General features: G+C 41.4%; 1 protein-coding gene across 2 annotated transcripts in view; it reads left to right on the top strand.

Moving 5' to 3' along the window:
* Positions 1-19,989, top strand: part of Parp12 (poly (ADP-ribose) polymerase family, member 12) — a 57,804-nt gene that overhangs the window by 19,037 nt on the left and 18,778 nt on the right. For both annotated transcript variants that reach the window (XM_006236346.5, NM_001108623.2), the window contains exons 6-8: positions 9,753-9,948; positions 13,650-13,791; positions 16,905-17,001. In XM_006236346.5, coding sequence (XP_006236408.1) covers positions 9,753-9,948; positions 13,650-13,791; positions 16,905-17,001 — 435 coding nt within the window. The remainder of the gene's footprint in view (positions 1-9,752; positions 9,949-13,649; positions 13,792-16,904; positions 17,002-19,989) is intronic.

The following is a 19,989-nucleotide window of genomic DNA, read 5'->3' as shown; positions in this document are numbered from 1 at the left end:
TATGCAGTATCCATCCTTAAACATATTTTGGGCATAGGGAGAACTGTGTTTTTATTTATCCTTTTATTTTGAGGCACTGTCTGCATTTTTGGATATTAAATGTGAGGTAAAAAACTCAGCCAGCTAATAGCACCTTTAATAGAGAAGTATTTGTTCATCTTTTCCTTTCCTTTGTGGTTTTGTACTTTATATGTCTTAAGAAATCTTCCTTTATTGCAATAACAAAAGAATTCTGAGTTTTTTCTAAAAGCAAACATTTTAAGTATAACACTATATATTTAAATTCTCTTTTTTTATTTTTTATTAACTTGAGTATTTCTTATATACATTTCGAGTGTTATTCCCTTTCCCGGTTTCCGGGCAAACATCCCCCTCCCCCCTCCCCTTCCTTATGGGTGTTCCCCTCCCAACCCTCCCCCCATTGCCGCCCTCCCCCCATAGACTAGTTCACTGGGGTTCAGTCTTAGCAGGACCCAGGGCTTCCCCTTCCACTGGTGCTCTTACTAGGATATTCATTGCTACCTATGGGGTCAGAGTCCAGGGTCAGTCCATGTATAGTCTTTTTTTTTTTTTATTTATTTATTATATATGAGTACACTGTAGCTGCCTTTAGACACACCAGACCAGGGCATCAGATCTCATTACAGATGGTTGTGAGCCACCATGTGGTTGCTGGGATTTGAACTCAGGACCTCAGGAAGAGCAGTCGGTGCTCTTAACCACTGAGCCATCTCTCCAGCCCCCATGTATAGTCTTTAGGTAGTGGCTTAGTCCCTGGAAGCTCTGGTTGCTTGGCATTGTTGTACTTTCGGGGTCTCGAGCCCCTTCAAGCTCTTCCAGTTCTTTCTCTGATTCCTTCAACAGGGGACCTATTCTCAGTTCAGTGGTTTGCTGCTGGCATTCGCCTCTGTATTTGCTGTATTCTGGCTGTGTCTCTCAGGAGCGATCTACATCCGGCTCCTGTCAGTCTGCACTTCTTTGCTTCATCCATCTTGTCTAATTGGGTGGCTGTATATGTATGGGCCACATGTGGGGCAGGCTCTGAATGGGTGTTCCTTCAGTCTCTGTTTTAATCTTTGCCTCTCCCTTCCCTGCCAAGGGTATTCTTTTTCCTCATTTAAAGAAGGAGTGAAGCATTCACATTTTGATCATCCGTCTTGAGTTTCGTTTGTTCTAGGGATCTAGAGTAATTCAAGCATTTGGGCTAATAGCCACTTATCAATGAGTGCATACCATGTATGTCTTTCTGTGATTGGGTTAGCTCACTCAGGATGATATTTTCCAGTTCCAACCATTTGCCTACGAATTTCATAAACTCGTTGTTTTTGATAGCTGAGTAATATTCCATTGTGTAGATGTACCACATTTTCTGTATCCATTCCTCTGTTGAAGGGCATCTGGGTTCTTTCCAGCTTCTGGCTATTATAAATAAGGCTGCGATGAACATAGTGGAGCACGTGTCTCTTTTATATGTTGAGGCATCTTTTGGGTATATGCCCAAGAGAGGTATAGCTGGATCCTCAGGCAGTTCAATGTCCAATTTTCTGAGGAACCTCCAGACTGATTTCCAGAATGGTTTTACCAGTCTGCAATCCCACCAACAATGGAGGAGTGTTCCTCTTTCTCCACATCCTCGCCAGCATCTGCTGTCACCTGAGTTTTTGATCTTAGCCATTCTCACTGGTGTGAGGTGAAATCTCAGGGTTGTTTTGATTTGCATTTCCCTTATGACTAAAGATGTTGAACATTTCTTTAGGTGTTTCTCAGCCATTCGGCATTCCTCAGCTGTGAATTCTTTGTTTAGCTCTGAACCCCATTTTTTAATAGGGTTATTTGTTTCCCTTCGGTCTAACTTCTTGAGTTCTTTGTATATTTTGGATATAAGGCCTCTATCTGTTGTAGGATTGGTAAAGATCTTTTCCCAATCTGTTGGTTGCCGTTTTGTCCTAACCACAGTGTCCTTTGCCTTACAGAAGCTTTGCAGTTTTATGAGATCCCATTTGTCGATTCTTGATCTTAGAGCATAAGCCATTGGTGTTTTGTTCAGGAAATTTTTTCCAGTGCCTATGTGTTCCAGATGCTTCCCTAGTTTTTCTTCTATTAGTTTGAGTGTGTCTGGTTTGATGTGGAGGTCCTTGATCCACTTGGACTTAAGCTTTGTACAGGGTGATAAGCATGGATCGATCTGCATTCTTCTACATGTTGCCCTCCAGTTGAACCAGCACCATTTGCTGAAAATGCTATCTTTTTTCCATTGGATGGTTTTGGCTCCTTAGTCAAAAATCAAGTGACCATAGGTGTGTGGGTTCATTTCTGGGTCTTCAATTCTATTCCATTGGTCTATCTGTCTGTCTCTGTACCAATACCATGCAGTTTTTATCACTATTGCTCTGTAATACTGCTTGAGTTCAGGGATAGTGATTCCCCCTGAAGTCCTTTTATTGTTGAGGATAGCTTTAGCTATCCTGGGTTTTTTGTTATTCCAGATGAATTTGCAAATTGTTCTGTCTAACTCTTTGAAGAATTGGATTGGTATTTTGATGGGGATTGCATTGAATCTGTAGATTGCTTTTGGTAAAATGGCCATTTTTACTATATTAATCCTGCCAATCCATGAGCATGGGAGATCTTTCCATCTTCTGAGGTCTTCTTCAATTTCTTTCCTCAGTGTCTTGAAGTTCTTATTGTACAGATCTTTTACTTGCTTGGTTAAAATCACACCGAGGTACTTTATATTATTTGGGTCTATTATGAAGGGTGTCGTTTCCCTAATTTCTTTCTCGGCTTGTTTCTCTTTTGTATAGAGGAAGGCAACTGATTTATTTGACTTAATTTTTTACCCAGCCACTTTGCTGAAGTTGTTTATCAGCTTTAGTAGTTCTCTGGTGGAACTTTTGGGATCACTTAAATATACTATCATGTCATCTGCAAATAGTGATATTTTGACCTCTTCTTTTCCGATCTGTATCCCCTTGATCTCCTTTTGTTGTCTGATTGCTCTGGCTAGAACTTCAAGAACTATATTGAATACGTAGGGAGAGAGTGGGCAGCCTTGTCTAGTCCCTGATTTTAGTGGGATTGCTTCAAGTTTCTCTCCATTTAGTTTAATGTTAGCAACTGGTTTGCTGTATATGGCTTTTACTATGTTTAGGTATGGGCCTTGAATTCCTATTCTTTCCAGGACTTTTATCATGAAGGGGTGTTGAATTTTGTCAAATGCTTTCTCAGCATCTAATGAAATGATCATGTGGTTTTGTTCTTTCAGTTTGTTTATATAATGGATCACGTTGATGGTTTTCCGTATATTAAACCATCCCTGCATGCCTGGGATGAAGCCTACTTGATCATGGTGGATGATTGTTTTGATGTGCTCTTGAATTCGGTTTGCCAGAATTTTATTGAGTATTTTTGCGTCGATATTCATAAAGGAAATTGGTCTGAAGTTCTCTTTCTTTGTTGTGTCTTTGTGTGGTTTAGGTATAAGAGTAATTGTGGCTTCGTAGAAGGAATTCGGTAGTGCTCCATCTGTTTCAATTTTGTGGAATAGTTTGGATAATATTGGTATGAGGTCTTCTATGAAGGTTTGATAGAATTCTGCACTAAACCCATCTGGACCTGGGCTCTTTTTGGTTGGGAGACCTTTAATGACTGCTTCTATTTCCTTAGGAGTTATGGGGTTGTTTAACTGGTTTATCTGTTCCTGATTTAACTTCGATACCTGGTATCTGTCTAGGAAATTGTCCATTTCCTGAAGATTTTCAAATTTTGTTGAATATAGGTTTTTATAGTAAGATCTGATGATTTTTTGAATTTCCTCTGAATCTGTAGTTATGTCTCCCTTTTCATTTCTGATTTTGTTAATTTGGACGCACTCTCTGTGTCCTCTCATTAGTCTGGCTAAGGGTTTATCTATCTTGGTGATTTTCTCAAAGAACCAACTTTTGGTTCTGTTGATTCTTTCTATGGTCCTTTCTGTTTCTACTTGGTTGATTTCAGCTCTGAGTTTGATTATTTCCTGCCTTCTACTCCTCCTGGGTGTATTTGCTTCTTTTTGTTCTAGAGCTTTTAGGTGTGCTGTCAAGCTGCTGACATATGCTCTTTCCTGTTTCTTTCTGCAGGCACTCAGCGCTATGAGTTTTCCTCTTAGCACAGCTTTCATTGTGTCCCATAAGTTTGGGTATGTTGTATCTTCATTTTCATTAAATTCTAAAAAGTTTTTAATTTCTTTCTTTATTTCTTCCTTGAACAGGTTATCATTGAGTAGAGCATTGTTCAATTTCCACGTATATGTGGGCATTCTTCCCTTATTGTTATTGAAGACCAGTTTTAGGCCGTGGTGGTCCGATAGCACACATGGGATTATTTCTATCTTTCTGTACCTGTTGAGGCCTGTTTTTTGACCAATTATATGGTCAATTTTGGAGAAAGTACCATTCGGAGCTGAGAAGAAGGTATATCCTTTTGCTTTAGGATAGAATGTTCTATAAATATCCGTTAAGTCCATTTGGCTCATGACTTCTCTTAGTCTGTCGACATCACTGTTTAATTTCTGTTTCCATGATCTGTCCATTGATGAGAGTGGTGTGTTGAAATCTCCCACTATTATTGTGTGAGGTGCAATGTGTGTTTTGAGCTTTAGTAAGGTTTCTTTTACGTATGTAGGTGCCCTTGTATTTGGGGCATAGATATTTAGGATTGAGAGTTCATCTTGGTGGATTTTTCCTTTGATGAATATGAAGTGTCCTTCCTTATCTTTTTTGATGACTTTTAGTTGGAAATTGATTTTATTTGATATTAGAATGGCTACTCCAGCTTGCTTCTTCTGACCATTTGCTTGGAAAGTTGTTTTCCAGCCTTTCACTCTGAGGTAGTGTCTGTCTTTGTCTCTGAGGTGTGTTTCCTGTAGGCAGCAGAATGCAGGGTCCTCGTTGCGTATCCAGTTTGTTAATCTATGTCTTTTTATTGGGGAGTTGAGGCCATTGATATTGAGAGATATTAAGGAATAGTGATTATTGCTTCCCTTTATATTCATATTTGGATGTGAGGTTATGTTTGTGTGCTTTCATTCTCTTTGTTTTGTTGCCAAGACGATTAGTTTCTTGCTTCTTCTAGGGTATAGCTTGCCTCCTTATGTTGGGCTTTACCATTTATTATCCTTTGTAGTGCTGGATTTGTAGAAAGATATTGTGTAGATTTGGTTTTGTCATGGAATATCTTGGTTTCTCCATCAATGTTAATTGAGAGTTTTGCTGGATACAGTAACCTGGGCTGGCATTTGTGTTCTCTTAGGGTCTGTATGACATCAGTCCAGGATCTTCTGGCCTTCATAGTTTCTGTCGAGAAGTCTGGTGTGATTCTGATAGGTCTCCCTTTATATGTTACTTGACCTTTTTCCCTTACTGCTTTTAATATTCTTTCTTTATTTTGTGCGTTTGGTGTTTTGACAATTATGTGACGGGAGGTGTTTCTTTTCTGGTCCAATCTATTTGGAGTTCTGTAGGCTTCTTGTATGCCTATGGGTATCTCTTTTTTTAGGTTAGGGAAGTTTTCTTCTATGATTTTGTTGAAGATATTTACTGGTCCTTTGAGCTGGGAGTCTTCACTCTCTTCTATACCTATTATCCTTAGGTTTGATCTTCTCATTGAGTCCTGGATTTCCTGTATGTTTTGGACCAGTAGCTTTTTCTGCTTTACATTATCTTTGACAGTTGAGTCAATGATTTCTATGGAATCTTCTGCTCCTCAGATTCTCTCTTCCATCTCTTGTATTCTGTTGGTGAAGCTTGTATCTACAGCTCCTTGTCTCTTCTTTTGGTTTTCTATATCCAGGGTTGTTTTCATGTGTTCTTTCTTGATTGCTTCTATTTCCATTTTTAATTCCTTCAACTGTTTGATTGTGTTTTCCTGGAATTCTTTCAGGGATTTTTGTGTCTCCTCTCTATGGGCTTCTACTTGTTTATTTATGTTTTCCTGGAATTCTTTCAGGGATTTTTGTGTCTCCTCTCTATGGGCTTCTATTTGTTTATTTATGTTTTCCTGGAATTCTTTCAGGGATTTTTGCGATTCTTTCAGGCATTTTTGCGATTCTTTCAGGCATTTTTGCGATTCCTCTCTGTAGGCTTCTACTTGTTCTCTAAGGGAATTCTTCATGTCTTTCTTGAAGTCCTCCAGCATCATGATCAAATATGATTTTGAAAATAGATCTTGCTTTTCTGGTGTGTTTGGATATTCCATGTTTGTTTTGATGGGAGAATTGGGCTCCGATGGTGCCATGTAGTCTTGGTTTCTGTTGCTTGGGTTCCTGCGCTTGCCTCTCGCCATCAGATTATCTCTAGTGTTACTTTGTTCTGCTATTTCTGACAGTGGCTAGACTGTCCTATAAGCCTGTGTGTCAGGAGTGCTGTAGACCTGTTTTCCTCTCTTTCAGTCAGTTATGGGGACAGAGTGTTCTGCTTTCGGGCGTGTAGTTTTTCCTCTCTACAGGTCTTCAGCTGTTCCTGTGGGCCTGTGTCTTGAGTTCACCAGGCAGCTTTCTTGCAGCAGAAAATTTGGTCTTACCTGTGGTCCTGAGGCTCAAGTTCGCTCGTGGGGTGCTGCCCACGGGCTCTCTGCAGCGGCAGCAACCAGGAAGACCTGTGCCGCCCCTTCCGGGAGCTTCAGTGCACCAGGGTTCCAGATGGTCTTTGGCTTTTTCCTCTGGCATCCAAGATGTGTGTGTAGGGAGCAGTCTCTTCTGGTTTCCCAGGCTTGTCTGCCTCTCTGAAGGTTTAGCTCTCCCTCCCACGGGATTTGGGTGCAGAGAACTGTTTATCTGGTCTGTTTCTTTCAGGTTCCGGCGGTGTCTCAGGCAGGGGTCCTGCCGCTCCTGGGCCCTCCCCCACGGGAGCCCAGAGGCCTTATACAGTTTCCTCTTGGGCCAGGGATGTGGGCAGGGGTGAGCAGAGTTGGTGGTCTCTTCCGCTCTGCAGCCTCAGGAGTGCCCACCTGACCAGGCGGTTGGGTCTCTCTCTCACCGGGTCTGGGAGCAGAGAGCTGCTGCGGGCCGGGATGCGCGGGTGTGGGACTTCCGGTAAACACAGAACGTGCCCGGTCCTAGAGAAATTCTGCTTCCGTGTGTCCCAAGCTCACCAGGCAGCTTTCTTGCAGCAGAAAATTTGGTCTTACCTGTGGTCCCGAGGCTCAAGTTCGCTCGTGGGCTGCTGCCCAGGGGCTCTCTGCAGCGGCAGCAACCAGGAAGACCTGTGCCGCCCCTTCCGGGAGCTTCAGTGCACCAGGGTTCCAGATGGTCTTTGGCTTTTTCCTCTGGCGTCCGAGATGTGTGTGCAGGGAGCAGTCTCTTCTGGTTTCCCAGGCTTGTCTGCCTCTCTGAAGGTTTAGCTCTCCCTCCCACGGGATTTGGGTGCAGAGAACTGTTTATCCGGTCTGTTTCTTTCAGGTTCCGGCGGTGTCTCCTAAATTCTCTTTTTTATGTGATTAAATTTGAGCCCAATTTCATCTTTAGGTGATTCACCAGTTTCTCCAATAACTACTTTGAAAAGTTTTAATTAATTTGCTCATGATTAAAATACCTGTCATAAAATTTAAACTACAAAGCACACTCATATCATACAGGCTCTGTGTCTACTCATTTTTAGATGTTTATTTTTAAAACCACCTAAAGAGAGCCAAATTTGGTAAAATGTTACACATTTCATTTTAGTTCTAGTTGTCAGATACCATGTTTTTACACCCCTGCTGGGTGCCCCTCTTCAGTGTGTTTGTCTGTTCCCTGTCTCTGGTCAGTTCTTGTCTACCAATCCCCCACTGTGACCCATAGAAGCTCAATACTAGGTTCTGCCATCTGGAAAGGAAAGGCTCCTCCCCTCACTCCTTACTCCTCCTCCTGCTTCTTGCCATTTTGTTCTTTAGGAATTTAAAATCTATCAGCTTACAGATTACTTGGTTGTATTCTTGACTTGAAGTTACAATGGCTGTTGTGAGTTTGGGAGAATTGTGTCTTTCTCATTTTTATGCACACCACACCCTTGGACTTGGTCCCTTCTAGAACTGCTGCTGGGATTCTGATAAAGTGTGTGCTGTTCGCCCTGAACGTTCTTCGCTTCACCATTCATTCTCCTGAGGTCTCCTCCACTCCCTTTCCTCTTTGCTGCGTTTACAGGGACTCTTCTCGGATTCCCAGGCCACGAGTTCAGCCTCATCTGAGATCTAGTGAGGCCATCTGTGACTCTAAAGTTTATGATTTATTACTTACTCATAAATCTTCTTGTTTTTTCCAGTTTACCTGCTTATTTTTTGAAGTTTCTAATCCCATTGTAGGCTTTGATAATTAGGAAGAACCATTTTACACTGTTTGCATCCTTAGATGGTAGTTTGTGTCTCAGTCATCTGGAAATCCTTGTGAAGTAAATTCCTCCTGAGAGTTTGTGTTTGCTTTTTTGGGAATCACTATCCTTACAGCTAATTCTCACGTAGAAGTGTGAAACATCCTAAAACTTGTGGGAGGCTTGACTGGTTGAAAGTTCTGGGGAGCCCATGTGTATGCAGGTGAATTTCCTACGGACTGCCTTGACATGTTTCTGGGATCTATCTGTATGGAACTCTGTCTCTGTTCTCTCTCTTTCCTTCTCCCTTTCCCTCTCATTTGTCTAGGTGTTGTCTCAAGTAACTGCCTGTCCTCCAAAGCACTGTGCAGCTGAGAATGACCTTGAACTTCTGGTCCTGCCTAGACCTCCCAAATACTAGGATCACAGGGATGTGCTACCAGGCCTAGCTTCCAGAGCTGGGTCTAGGGGTACAGGGCTGTAATACCGTCTCTTTGGGAAGATGAGGCAGGAGGGTCACAAGTTCAGGGCCTGCCTGCACAACTTAGTGACTGCTTCAAAATTAAGAGAGAGTTGGGACTGTAGCTCAATTGAGGAGTGGTTCCCTAGTGTGTGTGGAAGCCCTTGGTTCATTACCCAGCACTAGAGGGGAAAAAACCTCTCTCCTTAGATTTGGCCTCCATTCTTACTCAGATACTACATTTGCTTGTGTCCCTACCCTTATCTTGGCTGCTAAAACCACAACTCTGTCCTACTCATTGACACTGTCCTCACTTTCCTTTCTGGTTTTGTGATTCCCTTTGGTCTTTGAGCATTACCACATTTTGAAAGGAGCCTGGACTGGTGGCTTGCAGTGTAGCTGTGTAGTTAGACTGTCTCCTTTATACCTTGTTTGTGGGCTGTATTTGCTCAGATGTGTTTCTTAGCATTCATGGGCTTTTACTTTTCCATTTGTTACGTGGTACTAATAGTCCTATCCCATAGGGTTGTAAAGATTGAGTCTTCTAAACCTAAATTATTTTATGCAGGTGCCAGCAAATGCTAGCTATTGTTAATTTTGTCTTGTAAGGATTTCTGCACATTCTGACAGTTTCATAATGCCTTTTGTTTTTGTAGCTTTGGAGGTTAACCCAGGGTGCTGTTACTGCTCTGCCCTTGCCGTATTTCCAGCCCTGATTGTTTTAAAGAAGAATATTTTAACCAACATTTCTGTATTTACAGTCAGAATTTTTATAATATCTGGTCTTCTGTATCACAGAGGAGAAGCACTGATCCTAAAAAGCAGCTTTCCCCACCTTTAGAAACATTCAGAGAACTGAGTACAACATATTTGCTGTTCGTATCTTCCCATCGTGTGTTCTCATAGATGGAAGCACAATGGCGGTGTTGTCTGACTGGAAAGTTTCCATCTGCTCTTTACTTTGTTTGCAGGATTGTATACACAGAGTCAGCCGCTGGCTTCCACTTTGATAATCTGGACTTTAACTCCATGAAGCTTGGTCACACTCTGGCTCGCCGACTCTCCACAGCTTCCTCGGTCACCAAGCCCCCACACTTCATCCTCACTACTGAGTGGGCTTGGTACTGGATGGATGAGTTTGGTTCTTGGCAGGAGTACGGACGACAGGTATGTGTGGTGAGAAGGGATGCTGCTTTACATGAGATGAAGGAGCCATTCCAAAAAAAAGCACAAAGGAAGCAACTTGGTAGACACCAGAATCTCCAGATAACCTGGAAGACTTTATCTCTTTATAAGCCTATCTTTAAACAATTAGACATCTTTGTTCATTAATTAAGGCTAAGTAACTCATGAATGTTATTTAATATTAAATAACTGTCATGATGGCAGCTTTTTCATTGATTTTATTAGTTAATAGAGAACTCTGCAATTAGTACCTACTACAACTGTAGTATAATGTTGAAGGCTTTCAAATTGCCTTTCTTGCCTGTTTCTACAATTTTAGAAGATAGGATTGAGTGAGAATAATGATTTATATAATACCATTGTTTGGAACCCAAACCAGGTATCTCACTGTCAGTTATTTGAAGATGTCCACAATGGCTGAGATCAAAAGGAGTCTCTGGAGACTTATAGAATGCAGTGTGTGAAGAAAGCCATTTATGTAGAGATCCCCTTCCACAGTGAAAATCATCTGGGGCCTGATGGGTACTTGTGCTCCCTGGCTTGTTGGAGGTTGTACCAAGTCATGGGTTTCTTGTTCTTAGTAAATGTCACTTTTATTTCCTCAAATGAGGTGATGAGATGAGAGCCGTACCCAAGCTGTGTGAATACAGTTTCTAGAAACTAGGTGTACACCTTTTGAAGTGGCCATTCTAAATTCTAAGATTTTTGTGAGATGATAGTTACATCAGCTCCTGTATCCACCAAATCTTCTATTTTAATGTTGTTCACTTGCAACTTTAATTTTGGATTCCGTTATTAACAACTGTTTGCCAAAACACGTGTTTTCCTGTATTTCCAAGTCCACCTGGTTTTTCTGCTGGAACAGCCTTGCCTTTGATATAGGGAAGCGGTTACAGCTGAGCAGTCCTGTCGCCTGTGCTCACTTGCATCTCTCTTTTTACATGGACCATGACTTTAATTTCTCCTTTGAAATCTTTATCTATAGTTCTTGGGTGCACAATGAATTCTTGGGAAGTCAATCCACTCCTTCCCAAGACCATTCCTACTGTCCCTGGTAGCAAAGGACCGTATACTCCAGTAGTTATTTTGTACCATTGGATCTAGGGGACTATGGCTGAGTCTAGAGCAGCAGTACCCACAGTAGCATGCATTAGATCTTCAGTAGAAGATGGTTGGGGTTTTCCTGCTTGTGTTTTATTTCCTGGCTGATGGGGGAAAAGCTTCTACTTTTGCTGTAGGATCTAGAGTTAGGCCTCCAATTTTATTTCTGATGACAAGAAATTGCCTTGGATATCTCTCTTGGACTTATATTTGTTGGTCCAGTTGTAACCCTTTGCCATATTGCCTGAACATCCTGGGAAACTAGGCCTTCTTTGTTGTTTATGTTTAGAAAAACCATTGTCCTTAGAGATGCCCTTAGAAATGACCATATTTCTGACAATTAAAGCACCAGTCATTCCAAGGGTGGCTTGGTTACAGTCTCTACAAATGGCTATCTTCCACAGTTAAAGCACCGTGCGTTTTGAGATCTAAAATATTTAGCTATGGCTTGCCCAATTTTCATGGCATTATACAAATAAGAACCAGTATCAGTCTTCTACCTGAGCCATTCTTCCATAGATTTTGCTCTCACCTTTAATGATCTAAAAACATTTTTACACTTGGTCTTCATATGTTCAAATGCTTACTGCATTTGAAATTGAACCTGCAGAGAACAGCTACAAATGGTGCCTAGTATGGGGCTGTTTGTAGGAAAAAGAAACATTAAAAGAAAAAAGAAAAAAACCCACGTTTTACAACAAGGCTAGGGAGGTTTGATTTCAAGTACTACAGAGCAAAAGGCAGGAAAAGAGGGATGGATACTGTGTTTTAAAAGATGTACTGAGGCTGTTGTTAGGACATGCTTCCCATGGTTTTTAGCAGTAGTTTTTTTTTTTCCTCTCTCTCTTTTTGCTCATTTTAGGCTATTTTGTTTATAAAAAGGGTTAAATGGAACTGGAAAAAATATGGGTGGAATTAGAGAAGCTTGAGAATAAAAAATTAGAAGAAAATATCAAGAAAAGGGACAACAAATAGGTTCATTCCCAGTGACTAAAACAGAGAGAGGGAGTTTCTCCTGAATAGAAAGAACCAAATGTTGGTGGCCTCTTGGATTTCTGCGATATAAAAAAAAAGCCAGCTGGGGGGCTGGGGGTGGAGGGGACTAGCAGATCGAGAAAGGAAAGTTGGAGGGGAAGGTATTGCTAGGAGACAGATGAACTAGTGAAGATGAGTGAGCCGATAGGCCAGGACAGTTGTTAACAGTTCTAGCTGTAGTACTGGGGAAACTGGGAGAAGCAACTGTCTCCCAGTTTCAGCAAACTGTTGGCCAACTGAAGGAGGAAGAGTTGGGAGAGACATGGAAGGGTCTGGACTGGAAACTGGGAAGAGGGTCGCAGCGAGTTACGGGAAATGGTTACTGTGGTAAAATAGCTAGCCATTTTACAAGAGGCAGCAGTTTTTGAGCTGATGAGTTAAGTAGCCTATGTGAATTTGCTGTTGATATTTTACCGTCATTTGAAGGATTGTGTCATCTGTTCTGAAGATTTTTTGAAGTAAGTGTGTGTGTGTGTGTGTGTGTGTGCGTGTGTGTCTGACTGTCTGTCTGTGTCTGTGTGTATGTCTCTCTCTGTGTGTGTATGTGTGTGTGTGTCTGTCTGTCTGTGTCTGTATGTCTCTCTCTCTCTCTCTCTCTCTCTCTCTCTCTCTGTGTGTGTGTGTTGGGTATGCTCATGTTACTGCATGGAGGTCAAAAGGCAAATCATGACAGTTGGTTCTCCTGTCATGTTTTCTATTGACGGTAAGTACCTTTTCCTGTTTGAGTTATGCTTTTTGCTGCTGTTCTATGATTTTTTTGTTGATCATATCCCAATTACCCTGCTTAGCAGGACCTGTAGTTACTGTCTTCTGTCAACAAGAATAGGTTCAGGAGAGTCATGTCATTCCCTTCTGTACCCCCTCCCGATCCCCTCCCTCTGCTTTCTGGTACCTTCCTCTTTTCCTATAACAAGATTTTCTGTCTAAAACAGAGGCTGGATTGACAGCATCTTTGTTCATCACCATAGGCTGTAGACATAAGGTTTTATATGCGGGTACAGTGTACCCTGGGTTAGTCTGATGTGGATTTCTCTGTCCTCAAATCTTGTTTCAATCCCAACACAGCATTGTAGTGCTTATACATGAATCTCCTGTCTCAAGTTTGTGTAAATAGTTCTTACCATTTATTCCCTGCCTTGTCAGTAAATGCTGATCACCCAGTGGCTGGGCAGAGTAGAGAATAGGGTAGGATGTCTGCTAACTAGAGGAAGGAGAGAAGGAGGGCAGATATGCCGGTAGGATGGAGAAATTAGAGCCATGAAGAAGAGGTCTAAAGAGCCAGATCAATAATAATATGCAGGTATCATGGGATGGTGCTGGGAGGTAGCCAGACTAACATAAAAAGTAAAGATAGATTGTTTAATTGGTCAGCTGTTGAGGTGCAATTTTCAATAGATCTTGGTTTCTTTGTGTAGTCATTGGGGACTAACACAAGGTAAAGAAATATAGCCACCGGATTAATTAATTTCATTGTTTTATATTTATATTAATAATTCATCTTCAATAGGCTCTTGACTCTAAGACATCTCTGGATTTTTCCCTCACAGGGCACAGGGCACCCTGTGACCACCATCAGCAGCAGTGATGTGGAAAAGGCTTACTTGTCATTCTGTGTTCCGGGGGCTGATGCCCAGGCAGCCATCTTGAAGTTCCAGGCTGGAAAGCACAACTATGAGTTAGACTTCAAAGGTACTTCCTACTTGTGGAGTAGAGTCCAGCTTCCCATATTAACCTGGGGCCTGGGCTGTTGCTATAAAGAAGGAAAGGAGGATATATCTGTCCCAAAAGGCAGAGAGACCCATCAACAGATGACACTGTCCTTTGCTGTCAGGGAGATGTGCTTTGAGGACGTGAGGATAAGGGGATGGAAAGACAGTGAGTGGTGTGGCTGTTCTGTTTCTGAAGGTTCGTCTCAGTCTCCAACAGGACCCAAGTGGCTGGCTCTGTTACATGGTGTGCCCATTACTCCTGCTGTGGCACGGAAGCTACCGCCTCTTCTTTCAGCCTGGATGGGACGGTCCGCTTTAGCACACACTAATTAAAAGTTCTGTACATGTAGTGTCCAGAAACTGGAGCTGAGATGATTTCCCCATATATCTTAACAGACAAAAGCAGACCAGTTTCCCCTTGGCTAGTTCTTCAGGGGCTGATTTGTGAGAATGTTTTTTCAGTTTTTCTGTAGTCTGTCATGCCATCTCCAGGCAAGCATACCGTCTGCTCTGCTCAGTTTTGATTACATATAATATTTTATATTTGGCATCTTGCAAATCCAGCATGTTAAAGGGAGTCAGAGGGCTTGGTTTTGGTGCAGTGTGCTGGCTCCCCTCACTATTTTGTATATTTTGTTCTGTGTGGAAAGCAATAAAGTGCCATTAGTGATTTTTCCTCAAACCACTTGGTTGCTTGCTTTGGGCCAGTTATTTTTGGCTTGTGCTATTGCAGCACTTGTGGTTTTGTTTGAGGAAGGCTCCCCACAGCTTGTCTTGCCTCTCAGAGAAGTTTCTTCTGTTCTCCAGGGGAACGACTTCTACTGGAGGATACCAGTCATGAGTGTCACAAGTGACAGTCACTGTAATTGATGCTAGTGTGTAGGAGGGCACGGGGTAGAAAGTCAGGACTGCCTCGTAGAGCAGTTTATGCAGCTGTCGCTGCTCTAACTGATGCTGACCAAAGTTTAGAATAGTTCCTTTAAACATCTGGGAAACATACATCCAATACAACAAAATGTCAGGCACATCTATCTTCCTTTTCTTTTTTTTTAAATTGGAAATTTTTTATTTATATTTCAAATGTTATCCCCTTTTCCGGTTTCTCCATCCATAAACCCCCTATTCCATCTCCCATCCCCCTTCTTCTATGAGGGTGTTCCCCCTCCCTAACCACTCCCTCTTCCCACCTCCCCGCCTTGACATTCCCCTACACTTGGCAGGACCAAGGGCTTCTCCCACTGGTGCCCAACAAGGCCATCCTCTGCTACATATGCAGCTGGAGCCATGGTTCTGTCCATGTGTACTCTTTGGATGGTGGTTTAGTCCCTGGGAGCTCTGATTGGTTGGTATTGTTGTTCTTGTGGGGTTGCAAACCCCTTCAGCTCCTTCAATCCTTTCTCTAACTCCTTCAATGGGGACCCCATTCTCAGTTCAATGGTTGGGTGCTAACATTCATCTCTGTATTTGTCATGCTGTGGCTGAGCCTCTCAGGAGACAGCTATATCAGGCTCCTGTCAGCATGCACTTCTTGGCATCAGCAATATTCAGACATACCTTTCTAGTTCTCAATCTGGACTTCAGTCTCTAGAGATAGAACAGACTTTTAGGACCAGGATCTAGCTATGTCTACAGGCATATATCAAGAAAAATCATGTTCATAGTGGCCTGACCTAAGGTCATTAGGTGGTCACAGTTTGCCCATTACTTTTATTTTTTGGTGCATAATAGTATCTTCAAAGGAAAGGATGAAAGTCATTGGCTTCACCTACACAGTCTTTACTATATATAATGAAATAGAGTCTCAAACCAAACTTTCACACACATTTACTGATGACTGGGAAGCAGATACTTTCAAAATATATATAGACAGCAGCCTAAATGACTTACTGTATGTTTGGGGAGACCAGCTCTGGTAAAGATCCTTTTCATGAAAGAACTCTAGGCAACTCTAGGCAATAGCCAGGCATCTAGAAGCAGAGTAACGGCATTCTAGTCACTGGCTATCAACAGGCAGAGTCCTCTAGAGCGAGCTCCTTTGGGGATCTACCACAGTATGAATTAAGGAAACAACAAGGTTATTAGGGAAAGGGCTCTTTTTTCTCCATGGAAGGTTAGAGAAGATATCTAACATACGTGTAACCAGTCTATACATCCTGAATAGCCTGTTTTCACTAGGGAAAGGTCATCTGAGATTCATTATAGATAATCAGCCAAGTGCATTAATAAGCAGAGCATCAGTCAGAGGCTGTATGATGAGTGTCAGAAGGTTTATGGAAGCTGCTATGTGAACAGTGGACTCCAGAAATACTGTGTTTAGCTACAGTGTAAGAGACACGCACACCCTCCGGTAATTATACAGTTTATGTTCAAAGACAGGTAAATTCTAAACAGCTATAATTTTTAATATTAAAATGTTCCTAAAATGAAAGTAAAAGTTAGCTTTATATATTTAAGTGTAAAAGTAGCACCTCCTAGGAGACACGCCCTCTAGACATTTGTTATTTTCAATACAGGGTGGATGATACACATCCTCAGTTCTTGGAGTGAATCTGATGATAAGGGTCAATCAAATGCTTAGTTTATTAAAGAGTTGAAAGGTTGATTAAAACTGCTTTAGAGTCAGCTTACTCAAATTTAAAAAAGATATAAGGACAAAATTATTACATATAAATTTCATTAACTCAAGATACAGTAATTTGGTTTCAGGCTTGGCTGGATCTTTTTTTACATCTAAGCTGAAAAAAAATTGCTGAGCAAAGTATTACTTTAAATATGGTTGGAAGGGACAATTCAAAGGCACTCATGTATAATTGATGCATCAATTACTAATCATTTCTCTATTTATTAAACTCAGTCTCCTATGGATACCTATTTTCTTTATGAATATTTGAAATGTATAAAATTGCCTTATTTTTAAGACCTATCTTGGGTTTACATGTTGTATTATCCATCCAACCCATTTATGTTTATAGAACATTACTGTTGTGCATGTACACCCCCCCCCGTGTGTGTGTGTGTGTGTGTGTGTGTGTGTGTGTGTGTGTGTGTGTGTGTGTGTGTACATGTGTTTTTTTCATTGGAATGTTTTTTCAGCCTTTCTGCAGAAGAACCTTGTGTATGGCACTGTCAGAAAGGTTTGTCGCAGACCCAAGTATGTGTCTCCCCAGGATGTGCAGATGAAGCAGTCCTGGTAAGTAACATTTGTGAGCTTGCTTGGTGTGTGGTCTTAGTTGAGGAATGCTTTGCTTTCAGTAACAGGAAGCTTCTCAGACTCCATGGAAGGGTACTGACTGGCATGTGAGATTAGCATACTATTGTCATTCAGTCCTACTAGTTGGGGAAGTCTTTAAGCCATAGTGAGAATAGCATTGTGTGTTTCATCACAGGCTTACAAGGTTGTTGGTATGTACAAACCTGGTTAGGTTTGAAGCCAACCCATCAGTTTGTCTTTGAATGTGACAACTAAATTATAAACCTAAATCTTTACAAAAGTTGAAGCAATGAACTAATAAACGCTCATCAAGTATTTAATTCTTGAATTATCATGGTAATTCTTTACCAAGGTAAAGAAAGTGGTATAATAGTCATTAACAAACCAGCTTTACTTTCACAGTGGGTTTCTTTGTGTCACAGGATGGCTGCTAGGGCCTCTATTTGAACCCATAGGCAGAACATAAGGGAGGAGAGAAACTTTCTGTAGCAGATGGAGAATTCTTGAGCTCACTCTATTGATCAGATGTCTTTAAAGCAGGAGTGGCTTCATCTTGGGTAGGTTTGGAGCTAGCCAGACTATGTATGTACTAGAAGAAGATGTACCAGGTTTCCCTAAAAGTCTAAGTTCGCCATGGCCAAAGCTGGGACTTTAAGCCAACAAGGTAGCTAGCTGCCCATAGCTTTATTAACCAGAGAAGCCAGGATTGCTTGGGTTCAGTTGGTTCTCTGAAGACTTCAGAGGTAAAGTTTATTGATTGTGTTTGTAAAACAGGGAGGCCATTTTAAAAAGATATGGTATAAGTAAGAGGAAAAGTATATTATCAATCCAAGAAACAGTGCCTTGTGACTCAACTATGCCCTTTTTTCCTTTCTTAAAGTTTATTTTTGATGAAATTTAAAACAAATACTTGTTTAAAAGTCAGAACTCTGTATAATCAGTATCCTCAGTCGCTTGTGTCTGTTTACCCTGTTCCCATTGAGGTCACCATTTTTGGTGCTTCTGATTGCTCCTTTCTGTGTTTATCCTGCAAAAACAAGGTAATTTGTATATATGCACAGGTACACATAAAGCCATCTGCTTGCTTCCTTTCTTTGCTTACATAAAAGGTAGCCTACTTTATATACACAATTCTGTCTCTTAAATATCTTTAAAATGTCCTGGTAATTGCTCTGTTTGAATCATCGGAGACTTCTTTCATCTGCTCCTCCCGTGTGGCTCTTTAGCAATTGTATGTAGTGTAGTTTGTTTTCCTCTCTCAGGATGATTGTGTCTTTAGTCTTTTGCTAGTACAAAATACAGTGCTACAAAGAACTCGTTGGTGGACTTGGAGGTTGTACCAGGTCAGAGTCAGAAGGCAAAATGAGTTCCTTTCCATGAACCTGTGCTACTGTGTCACCCAGCAAAGTCAAGAGTTCTTATTTTTCTTGGCCTTGCCATGACTCATCAAGCCCTTGGGCTTCTGCCACTCTCACAGCGTACTTTAGTTTTCTTTCTTTTCTGATTGAGATTGAGTATATAGATTTTTTTTTTTTTCGGAGCTGGGGACCGAACCCAGGGCCTTGCGCTCGCTAGGCAAGCGCTCTACCGCTGAGCTAAATCCCCAACCCCGAGTATATAGATTTTTAAAACATAGGGGTCAGTTTGTTTTCCCACTTTGTGTTTCTGCTGTGGGCAGTTTTTAAATTTGATTTTTATTTATTGTGATTGTGTGCTTGTATGATGAATGTGTGTGAGAAGACTTGCATAAGCATGGGCCATGCATAGAAGGTTGGGAGAAAACTTTGGGAGTTGGTTCCCTCCTCCCATCGTGGGTGCCTGAGAGTCAAACTCGGGTCCTCATACTTATGCAACAAGCACTTTCCAGCTGAGAGCTTTTTCATCTGCTCGGGCCTTTTAGCCCTTGGCTACTGCTCTAAACTTCAAATATATTATCTTGGCTTATTATCTGCTTTAATACCTTGCTATTCATAAGGTGTTTTCACTAGGGCTGTTTTGTGTTTGTTTGTTTTACTGCATTGGTTCAATGCCAACTTTTTTGGTTTTCTAGGTTTAGTCGTTGTTGACTATGATGGTCCTGTAACTTGAAGTATTTTTTTTTTCTTTATCTCTGAAGGGCTTGCCCTAAGCAAAATTTAGAGAAGTCTTTTTGTTTGTCTCTTTTCTGAGACTAGATTTCTAGTTTTTAGGGGACCATAAACATATACTTAGCATGCTCAGTGTAAGGCCCTGGGTTTGACTCCTAGCAACACCAAAACGTAGTTATTTTGATCAAATACAAAATAAAATGCAAGTGATTCAAGACCTCTCCTCTGCCGGCTGAGAGCTGGCAGGCGAGGTGTCTGGTTTCTTCCTCAGCCTTCGGGCAGTAGCCAGTTGTCAGTAGCCCTAGCAGCAGTGACTGTGCACACGCAAGCCATACCTTAGTCCCAGGGAGTACCAGCTAATGTAAAATTTGAAACTGCATTTGTGTACATTGAGTTCAGTTCCATTTTTGATAAACATAATTCAGGGCTGGTAAGATGGCTCAGTGGGTAAAGGCATTTGTTACCAAGCTTGACACATCCAAGTTCAATTTCTTGGACCCACGTGGTGGCAGAGGAGAAACAACTACAGTTTCCCTGTGGCCTCCACATGCATACTATGGTACGTGTGTGTGTGTGTGTGTGTGTGTGTGTGTGTGTGTGTGTACACACGTGCACACAATCATACACACAATTAAGTGTAATAAAATATTTTTTAAAATATTTTATTTTTCACTCTACTAGTTTGGCAGTTGTTCAGTATGTTAAAAACAATGTAGGAACTGGGTTCTTCATTTAGGCACAAAGAAATGAATGTTTTTGCTTTTCTTCTGTAAGGACATTCATACTTTCTTCTTGATTTTGTTTTTGTTTGTTTTAACTTTTAAAGACACTGTTGTTTCATACTGTGAGGGTTTCATTAAATTACTCACATTTTAACCTT

The sequence above is a fragment of the Rattus norvegicus genome, chromosome 4, assembly GCF_036323735.1.
Source record: "Rattus norvegicus strain BN/NHsdMcwi chromosome 4, GRCr8, whole genome shotgun sequence".
NCBI lineage: Eukaryota > Metazoa > Chordata > Mammalia > Rodentia > Muridae > Rattus > Rattus norvegicus.
The sequence above is the reverse complement of the archived record's forward strand: the minus strand, read 5'-3'. Positions and strand labels throughout refer to the sequence as shown.